General features: G+C 48.6%; 1 protein-coding gene across 1 annotated transcript in view; it reads left to right on the plus strand.

Annotated features, from left to right (window-relative positions):
• The first annotated feature begins 5,156 nt into the window (after positions 1–5,156).
• Positions 5,157–10,923, plus strand: part of LOC102838704 (chromosome unknown open reading frame, human C19orf44) — a 10,863-nt gene continuing 5,096 nt past the window's right edge. The window contains exons 1-4 of the mRNA XM_006877129.1: positions 5,157–5,897; positions 6,536–6,677; positions 8,635–8,708; positions 9,638–10,145. Coding sequence (XP_006877191.1) covers positions 5,157–5,897; positions 6,536–6,677; positions 8,635–8,708; positions 9,638–10,145 — 1,465 coding nt within the window. The remainder of the gene's footprint in view (positions 5,898–6,535; positions 6,678–8,634; positions 8,709–9,637; positions 10,146–10,923) is intronic.

A 10,923-nucleotide genomic window follows, 5' to 3' on the forward strand; every position in this document is an offset into this window, starting at 1 on the left:
GTGTTCTCACACAAGATTTGCTCTTCTGTGATTGACTGGTTTCATTCAGCATAATGTCTTCCAGGTTCATCCATGTTATGGGGTGCTTTCCAGTTTCATAGTTATTCTTTAATGTCACATAGTATACTGTTGTGTGTATGTACCGTAGTTTGTTTAGCCATTCTATTGTTGTTGGGTATTTAGGTTGTTGCCATCTTTTTGCTGTCGTGAATAGTGCTTCAGTGACCATCTATTCATGTGGCAGCTCTGATTTCTCTAGGATAAACACCAAGTAGTGGATGGATCACAGTTTATGTATCTATTCATCAGTTAATAATATTTGGGTTGTTACCACTTCCTATTATAAATTATAGGTACTATGACCGTTTGCTTACAAGTGTTTGTGTGGATATGTCTTCAGTTTTTCCTGAGTCATTCTGTTGTAATGTGTTCAACTTTTTGAGGAACCACCCGGCCGAATGTGTTCCCTCATTTTTTTGTTTTGTTTTTTATTGTAAATTGAGTGATAGTTACATGGGAGAGTATCGGTTTCACTCCATCATTTCATTGTAATGATTATAATCTCCTCCGTGCATCACCATTCAACAGTATTTGCTTCTATTCCCTCTGTGTTTTTGTTTTTTGGGGGGGGATGTACACAGAAACACTCAGGAATATATAATCATTTAAACAACCAAATGACACATTCTGCAAGCCTGCCTCCTGACCACCAACACACAGCCTTTCTCTTTATATGAGTCTAGAGTCCTCAGCTGCTCTCTCTCTCCATGTCCTCATCTCTGCCTCCATCTCTGGTGTTGCTGCTTCTCTGCATAGGGTCCCACATACCATTAGTGCTCTTCTCCCTTGATGGTCCGAGGGTCCTCTGTTTCTGGACTGTAAGGTTAACTACTCCCACCTTTTTGTTACAAAACTTCTATCTTTACAGTTGTGACAGTCGCAATTAGTAATGATAACAATTATTCATTATTGAATCATAAGAATCTTTCCCTCATTCTTTTTTTTAAAAAAACTATATTTTATTGTTTTTGGTGAAAAGTTACACAACAAATTAGGTTCCCATGTAACTGTTTTATACATATTGCCCAGTGACATTGCTATGTTTTTCACAATGTGTCAACATTCTCATTGTTTACATTCTGGTTGTTTTATTTCCATTATTCTAGCTTCCCTAGCCACCTGCCCCTTACCTTCTCATCATTGCTTTAGGGGAAATGTTTTCTGGTCTCTTAGAGAGCATTCCCTCATTTAAATGCTACATAGTCTTCCACTATATGTACGTATCTTCTGGCTCTCACCAGTTTCTCTAGAGCTGGATTTGTTTTTGTGTTTGTACCCCTCCTCCCTCCCCCCCCCCCCCCCCCCCCATTCTTCAGCACACAATCCCTCTCCCTCTCTGGATCCAAAGTCCCCAGCCGCTTCATCACTCCATATCATCGTCTCTGCCTCTATCTCAGGCCTTGCTGCTTCTCTAGGTAGAGTCCTGCTTTTGGCTCTTCTCCATTGATAGTCCTAGAGACTCCTAGACTGGAGAGTTAATCACTTCCTTCCTTGCTACAAAACGTCTACCTTTACATTTCCAACCCTCACAATCAGTCCTGATAACAATTCTTCACTATTGTATCACAAGTGACCCTTCTGCATTTCATTTCATCAGCTCTGCCTAGACAGATTGGATAGTACTCACTGGAGATTCTGCCTTCCTCCATGCCCCCTAGCTCTAGGTTCCCTCTTGAAAGCTTGTAAGCCAGTCACTTCTTGCCTTTGTAGTCCCCCTGCCCCCCATTTGGGTATCCAATGTCCAAGTTGCCCATCTCTGTCTACTCTGTGTGTGGAGGGGGTCGGAATGTTTCTTGCTGTAAGGATTTGTTCCCTCTTTTGGGTTACTGCATCCATAGGTGTAGGTCAAGTTCATCAAATTGTATCAGATCACTCTTTTTTTTTCCCTCTTCTTTCTTCTCCTGGTTGAGTTCTGATCATCCATTCATCAGGGACAGGTCACGTGGGTACCATCTGTAAGTATGGGTGTTCTTATGCGTATGCCCTCTCTTCCTATCAACTGGTAGCTTCACTCTCCACTCTAGTCCTCTGTGGCCACGCCGCTGACTCTGGGCCCAGGAGTCCCCAGGTCTCCCCACACTGCTGGCCCACCAGGTCCCCATCTGGGTCCACAGAAGCCCACCGAACATTGTAGGGCTTAGCTTGCCGCTTCATTACTGCTTTTACCCCACTTCCCCCTATCGGCAATGCGTGTGGTCACCAATCAGAGCACGTATTTCCTTGAGTCTTAGTCTTGGAAGGGGGTTTGCATTAAAGGGACCTGACCACTTGCCTTGATGTTTCCTGGGCAAGCAATTTGTTTGTTCTTGTAGTAACAGTCCATCTGCCTCTATTGTTTTGTATTTTTCCTGTAGGTCTTTCTTGCAAGAAGTATCTTCTGTTCTTCTAGCCACTCCAGGCTGATTTGTGGATTTGGGTTTTTGTTGAATATAAACAATCCCACCATGAGTTTTTCTGAACATACATTTTCATTCACTTTTTTTTTTTTAATTGTGGTAAAAAATATAAACAACAAAGCATACACCAGCTCGACAATTTCTACAGGTGCAATTCAGTCACACTGATTCAATTCTTCAAATTGTGTAGCCATTCTCACTCTCCGTTTCCAAATGATTCCACCACCCTGAAACTCAGCACTCCCTAAGCAAACATACCCTCTCCTCCCTCCTTTCCACCCCTGAGCATCTTTGGGTTTTGTGTATTTGCTTGTATCATACAAGTGAGATCTTACACTATCTGTCCATTCATGACTGACTAATTTCGCTCAGCATGATGTTTTCAAGGTTTATTCATGTTGTTGCATCATTGTAGGGATGGATAGAGCACACTGTGCTTATCCATCATTTATTGATGGACATTTTGGTTGTTTCTGCGTTTTGGCTCACTGCAAATGAACATGGTGCATAGGTTTCTGTTTGTGTTCCTGCCTTCACTTCTGGGTGGACACTGAGGATTGAGATTTCTACTTCACATGGTATTTTTCTGTTCAACCTTTTGAGAAGCCACCAAACGATTTCCCACTGTGGCTGCACAGGATGAGGTTCCTGTGTTCCCAACATCAATTTTCCTTTCTAATTCATTTTTGTTTTTTTATAATAACCATTCTAATGGGGTGAGGTAGCATCTCATCAGAGTTTTGATTTGCATCTCTCCATCAGCTGCTCCTTGGAAACCCTCTCAGGATCACCATGAGTCAGAACTAACTAGATGGCACTTAACCCCTAGTTTAATGACATTGAGCATCATTTCATGTGCAAGTCCCCTGCCTATTTTTTGGATTGGGTTTGTCCTTTTGGTTGTAAAGTTGTAGGCATTTTTAGAATATGATGAGATGTTAGACCTTCAGTGGGTATATGTTTCTCTCTGCACTTGTGAGTAATTGCAGATGTAGAGTTGCTGAGTCCAGGGGTTTCTGCATTAACATCTGGATCACTGGATGCCAGTACTTAGGGAGCTGCATCACACACACACCCACTCATGCTGTGTTTGTGTTTTTAAATCCTTTTAAGCCTTTCACATCTTTCGAAATCTTTGTAGATCTTGTTGTTGTTGTTGCTGTTGTTAGGTGCCATCAGTTGGTACTGATTCATAGCGACCCTGTGCACAACAGAATGAAACACTGGCTGGTCCTGGACCAACCTCAATTGTTGCCATGCTTGAGTCCATTGATGCTGCCACTTTGCTACTCCGTCTCGCTGGGGGTCATCCTCTTTTTCTTTTACCCTCCACCTTACCAAACATGATATAGCTGGTGGGTATTACAGGAGCTCATGGGAACTTGGAGAATTTGATGTAAGTACTCACCCTTGTCTCTGGAAAAGCACACCACCCCCACCCCCGCCCATGCAGTACATGGCAAACATGGTGGGAAGCAGGATATTGTGTCTGCCCGTAGCCCCTCCCCAGAGCAGTGGTCCTCCTACTTTAAGTGAAAGGAGATGTTCTGGAAACTTGTTATATATACATTGCATTTCAGAAGCTGTTGTAAATGTGCTGAGGATGCTTACATGCAGTGGTGAAGCCGGGAGCACAGTAGGGAGCAGGGGTGTTGCAGAGTGTCAGGCGAGGCTGGAAGCACGTTGGTTTTCAATGCAATCTTTGGAATCAGATTGAGGTTTGGATTTGGCTCTGCTGCTCCTCGTTTCAGCAGGTGAAAGAGGAGGCTTTCTGCTCCCACAAAGATTTACAGACTTGGAAACCCTTGTACAGGGTCGCTGTGAGTCAGGACCAACTGGACAGCACTTAACAACAACAACAACTCCCCACCCAAGGAGCCCCGGTGGCTCAATGGCTACATGTTTGGCTGCTAACTAAAAGGTCAGCAGTTTGAACCCGCCGGTGTCTCTGCAAGAGAAAGACCGACAGGTCTGCTCCCCATAATTATAGTTCAGAAAACTCAATGGGGTAGGTCTACTCTGTCACATGGGGTCATCATGAGTGAGTTGGCAGCAGCTTGATGACACAGAAACATTTGGTACCCAACGTGCATGAGCTTCCATCTCGTCCAGGTCCTCTGTGGAACAGGAGGGTGCTAACCGACTCCCGGGACCTGGTGAGTGTGAGTGAACATGAAATGTTCCACAGCACTGAGCGGAGGGCCAGCTCCCCACTCAGTCCGAGGTGCCAACTCTGGTGTTGAATGAGATTGGTTAATTCCTGGCTAATAATGGCTATTCATTTAGCGGTGGTTGTGTTAGCCGCTGTCCATTAGCCCTGATTCATGGCAACCCACGCACAGTGGGACGCAACGTCTTGCACCATTCCTATGACTGGTTGTGGATCAGACCATTGTGCTCCACAGGGTTTTCATTGGCTGATTTTGGAAGTTTATTGCCAGACTTCTCTTCCTAGTCTTCCCTGTTCTGGAAGCTGTGCGGAAACCTGTTCAGCAACCTAGCAACATGCAAGGCTCCACAGGTAGATGGGTGATGGCTGTGAGTGGAGCCGAGCATCTGGTCACTTTCTTCATCGTCATTGGGCTGGAAGGGCCAGGACCGACTGCAAAGTGGGACTGTGACCTCCAGCGTTTGAGAGAACTGAAGGCACCATGCAAACAGAGCCGTCCCAACATAAATCATTTCTCTTTGTTCCCTAGAATGACTTCAGCAAGGAAAGTCAGCCGTTCGGTGCACGACCTGTTTGGCGATTTCAGCGATTTTTCCTTAGGAGATTCAAAAATGGAAGCAATTAGAAACTTAGGAATCAGCAGGAGTCTGACCAAAATGACAGCTAATCAGAGCAGGTTCCTGAAAAGGAACCAAATAGAAGAGAGGAACCTCTTTCCCAAGGAGAGCCCCTTCCTCCGGGGTGGACCCAGGCCCTCTTCCTCCAGCCGGCCGCTGACCACCACCTCCCAGACCCGGGCCAGCGCTGCCCTCTTAAGGCTGGCCCAGATAGAGACCAAGATCAGAAACCGCCAGGCACAGAGGGGTTTGTCTGACACAGATTCTGATCTGAAGACCTTGGATGCCAGCCTTCCCAAGGGGCTCGCTGAAGTCCCCACCAGGAGTACAGCTGAACCTTCTTCCCAGAAATATGCCCATGAAACCCCCGCCTCTGAGAGCCAGGTGCAGAGCGGGAGTGGCTGCAGGTTCCTCAAGAAGAAAGAGCCGCCCAAAGCAACAGCCCAAGAAGCACGTTTGGGGAAAGAACCGAATCTTCTAACGCCCCAGCTGGAAGACCCTGTTAAGACATTGGACTCTCCAGACAGTGACGAAGAGGAAATGACAGCGTTACTGGGGAGTCTGATGGAATCTTCTAGAGAAAGAGAAACACGTGGGAATCAGTGCTTCACCAGCCTGAAAATCAGCGAAAAGACACAAGTGAAAGTCTTCTCGGTATGTTTCTCTTCTCACTGTTTTTAACAAAACCTTCAGCGTCCGTCACAGCATCGCTGTGGAGTCGGTTCCCACTCATGTCCACCTCCCGTGTGTCAGGGGAGAACTGCTCCTTGGGACCACCACTATTGGAGCGTTCAGAATTAGATGCTCAGGCCTTTCTTCCCAGGTACCTGGGGTGGACTCAGTTGCCACCCGTTTGGTAGGAGCTGATCATGTTAACCGTTTGTACTCCCGGGCCCCTAATTTAGAAAATGTAAACTAACACCAAGTATCTGAATGTAGAGTGATACTTCTGATTGTGGATTTATTTACAACATGGGGACCAATTGTGAGATTTCTTTCCAATTCTGACATTTTAATATCTTAAGTCCTATACCTCATCTTCCAGAAATTAGGGGAGAGGAGAGAAAGGGGGTGCGGAGGGGGTGACCAGCTCAATCTTGGAGACACTGGTCACATGCCCCACTCACCCCAGCTCCACATTTCTAATTTCATCTCTCTCATTGCTGCCAAAGTTGGATGGGATCCCAGCTCAGGCACCGGGTCTTAATCTATCCAGTGAGGACCTTCCCAGCCCCAAGCTGTTCCAGAAACCACGGCCGCCAACCACACGCTCGAAAACATCCTCCCCACAGACCCCCGGTTCCAGAGGCCCAGCCTCCGGCACATCAGTGCGCTCGGGCAAGTCAGGGCGCACCAAGCTCCGCTCCTCTCCCAGAAGGAGCAACACCAGGCCCACAGAGTCGCTCTCCGAACCCTACAGTGACAGCCTGAATGGTAAGCCATGTTCTCAGTAACCCATGCACAGAGTCTCGGGAGCAAGGTCACAGGGAGCTGCTAGAAGAAAGGCCTCCCCAGAATGGCTGAGGGAACCGGTCAGGTTTTTGCTCTGCCCTTAAGATCTGCATCCACTGACTCTGACCAAACACAGGGCGATAACCCCAGAAAGACAGTGGCTTAAATGGTTAAGTGCTCAATTGCTGGTCTTAAGGTGGGTGGTTCAATCCCACCCAGAGGCTGCTCAGGAGTCAGGCCTGGTGAACTGCTTCCAAAAGGTCACAACCCTAAAAACACACCTGGGAATCAGGAATTGGAACCCACTCTTTTGGCTTTGGATTTTTTTTTTTTTTTTTTGTAATCTGAAAAACAACCGTCGTCCATTTTTCTTATAATAAAAGAGAAACTTGCCCCCCTTTTTTTTAACCCAGAAAAAGAAATACAACGCTCTAACCAGTAAAGAAGAAAATATTCCTTATTAGGTCAACATTATTCAGTATTTCTACCTAAGGAACATTAGTCCTGTAAATGGTGAAATGCTTCACTACTGACTAAAAGGTTGGTGGTTCGAACCCACCCAGAGGGTCTGTGGGAGAAAGGCCTTGCAATCTGCTTCTGTGAAGATTTTTGTTTGCTTCTGGGTGGATTCCAACTCCTAGTGACTTGACAGGACAGTGTAGAACCTTCCCACCGGCCTTCTAAGCCTCTAATCTCTATGGTAGCAGACTGGTGCCATCAAGTCGGTGCTGACTCACAGCGACCCAGTGCACAACAGAACGAAACACTGCCCGGCCCTGGGCCATCCTCACAATTGGTATTATGCTTGAACCCACTGTTTCCGCCACTGTGCCTTTCCATCTTGTTGGAGGTCTTCCCCTTTTTTTTTGCTGACCCTCCACTTTACCAAGCATGATATCCTTCACCAGGGACTGGTCCCTCCTATGGCATGTCTAATGTCTGAGAGACGAAGTCTAGCCCTCCTGGCTTCTAAGGAGCGTTGTGGCTGTGCTTCTTCCAAGACAGATTTGTTTGTTCATTTGAAAGTTCCATGGCACTCTCAATATTCTTCTCCAATACCATAACCCAAATTCATCAGTTTTTCTATGGTTTTCCTTATTCATTGTCCAACTTTCACATGCATATGAGGCAATTGAAAATACTGTGGCTTGGCTCAGGTGCACCTTCGTTCTCAAAGTGACATCTTTGCTCTCCAACACTTTAAAGAGGTCTTTTGCCGCAGATTTGCCTAATGCAGTACGTCATTTGATTTCTTGACTGCTGCTTCCATGAGTGTTAATGGTGGATCCAAGCAAAATGAAATCCTGGACAACTTCTATCTTTTCTCCATTTATCATGATGTTGGAATTCTGGTGTGGTGCTGTGGAATAATGCACTGGACTGCAAAGTTGGTTTGAACCGCAAGGTCAGTGGTTCTAATCCACCTCGGAAACCCTATACAGGGCTGCTACGTGAGGTGCAGTTCTACTCTCTGCCGTAAATCGGGGTCCCCATGAGTTGAAATGGACTCCACAACAGCTACAAACAATGAGAGGAGTTGGGGAGCCAAGATCATACTCTACCCACTTCCTCCCCTACCCCACAGGGGCAGCCCCAGCCCACAGTCAGGCCGATGCCTCAGACACTTATCACCACACTTCCCACAGCCTCTGCGACCCTTGGCCTGGGCCGGGGCCTGTAGGCCTGCCACCTGTTTGTGTCAATAACGTTCTATCAACAGACAGCCACACCTGTTCATGATGGCTATGCAGTGGTTGCACAGGTTGTGTAGGGTCCAGGGTAGGGACAGAGATGGCCTGAACACCTTGACCCTCTGGTCCAGTACAGGGAAAGCATGCCTCAGCCAGCTCATGAAACACAGGCCTGTTGTTCCTCCCCCATGCCTGCCGCTCAAGGGTCACCAACGGAATCCACATACTTGGTTTCTTTCTCATCGCAGATTTCAGACTCCACATCCTGTCCCTCGAGGACTTGGCTCCAGCCATGTGTGAGAAGTCAGACCTGGAAGAGGAAGTGAGTATGATGAAGTCACAGTGGTGGGTGGTCACGGAGAAATGCCTGCAACGGTCTTCCTTCCTCCAGCCAGGGGGTCCACTGGGCCATGTCCGGAGTCAGTCTTAGTTGCCACAACTGGAAGAGGGTGCTACTGGTTTCTGATGGGTGTAGGCTACTCAACACCCTACAGTACACAGAGAATGATCTGGAACCAAAGAGGAACAGCATCGAGGCTGAGAAATTGCCTTACCATGAGAGACCCTGTCTGTGTGTTACCTGTGTCTACTGTCCATCCATGCGTCCATCTACCCACCTATCTATCTACCGGCCTACCTACCTACCCACCCACTCTCATACTCAAACCCACTAATTCTGACCCTATGCTTGTATAAACAGACTGCCACATCTTTCTCTCTTGGAGTGGTGGTGGGTTCGAACTGCCAACCTTTTGGTTAGTAGCCAAGCACTTGTAACCTGTTGCACTCTCAGGGTTCCTTTCTCTTTTCTCCAGTGGGTCTCAACTGGATGTGGTTTTGTCCCCAGGGAGCTTGGTGGCTTCTGGAGGCATTCTTGGTTGTCACCACTAGAGGGCACTGCTGGTATTGAGGGCTGGAAGTCTGGGCTGCAGCTCTGCAGTCACGGGCCCCTCCCCAGAGAAGGATCCCACCCTGAATGTCAGCAGTGTGAGCGGGAGAAACGCCTACTTAGGTGCTGCAGGATTGGCTGCTCATGCGCTCCTCACACTGTGGCCACCTGCGTCCTGGAGTGCAGGCTCTGGTAACAAGTGATGAAACTGTAGTAAGCCTTATCCATGTGTGGTCTGTCCATAGGTAACACCTGCTGCCCACGCCTCAAAGGGGGTCCATGCCCTCTCCCCTCAGGAGCCAGCAGTCATACTTTGAGCTCATACAGAACACTTCTATTACTTTTGCCCTTCTATGTTTCAGGGAGAAGGTGCTCGCTGGGTACAGCCATCCCATCCCAGCTCACAGGCAGAAGGGACTGCCCAGCAGGGGTGGCCCACATGTACCCGGGCCTCGAGCGCAGTGCTCTTAGACAGTAAGCAAGGCCCCCTCACCGAGAGCGAGGTCTCGGAACGTCTGAGTACGACCAGCAGTACCCCCAGCAGCCCCCCGCCATCCCAAGTTGCCCCTGCAAGCTCAGAAAGCTCAGCATCCTGGGAAGGCCAGCAGAGCCTCCCCACTGAGAGCTTAGCCTACTCAGAAGACTTCGAGGCCTCCCCAGTCCTGACCGCCTCTGAGACCACAGGCTCCTCCCAGGTGTCTCTCGACAGAACGTCGGAGACCTTGTCAGAATCCTCAAGTTGGGAAAGAAACCGTCCCCCACAAACGACCAAGGGCAGCAGAAAGTGGGATCAGGAAGTGACCAGAGTGGTTGTGAAGGAGACGGCTGTGCAGACCCTAGATCCTGCCTTCACTTACCGGTGGTCCGAGGGTAAGCAGGGGCTGGCCTGGGGGGGAGGGCAGGGCACAGCTAAGGAAGGTGATCCATGCCACACCCTCTGACACCGAGGGCCCTGGCCCAGCAGCAGAAAAATATATATTCACAGGCAGAGTGTGCACTGTGGGTGACATTTGTGCTTGTCACAAATGCGAGGGGGGCGGGTGTTATTACTGGCATTGAGTGGGGGCCAGGGGCCCAGGATTCTCCCACCACAGAGAATGTTCTAGTTCAGCTGTGTGGCAGCTGGGGGGAGCACTGAATGAGGGGGAAACAAGTAGTATTGTGCATCTCAGGACCTGCCTAGCTGGAACATACCAACCTCCAAGATGTCCCCAGGAGGGCTCCCTCCCTGCACTGCCCAGCAACCGCCAAGGCTTCCAGACTCTAGGGGCCGTTTTGGTTGGGTTGACAGTGTGCTTCCTGGTCTCTCCTTGGAGAGGGCTGTCCAGCACTTCAGGCCTGCATCCCAATGTTCATCGCCCTCCTGGGTGGCCCCATGGAGGACAAGGACATCTCCCCTTATCCTCACAGGACCTTGCAAGTATCCACTGGGCCCAGCTACATCCCGGTCATCCCAGATGGAAGGCCCATGTCTTCGTGGCCCTTTTCTCTCTTCACTGGTGGACATCTCAGAGTGGAGTCTCTTGGTATCCTGTTGTTGTTGTTGTTGTTGTTGTTAGGTGCCATCGAGTCAGAACCGACTCATAGCGACCCCATGCACAGGAGAACGAAACAATGTCCGATCCTGGGCCAACCTCACTACCGCTGC

This window comes from Chrysochloris asiatica, unplaced genomic scaffold (assembly GCF_000296735.1).
Source record: "Chrysochloris asiatica unplaced genomic scaffold, ChrAsi1.0 scaffold00442, whole genome shotgun sequence".
Taxonomy (NCBI): domain Eukaryota; kingdom Metazoa; phylum Chordata; class Mammalia; order Afrosoricida; family Chrysochloridae; genus Chrysochloris; species Chrysochloris asiatica.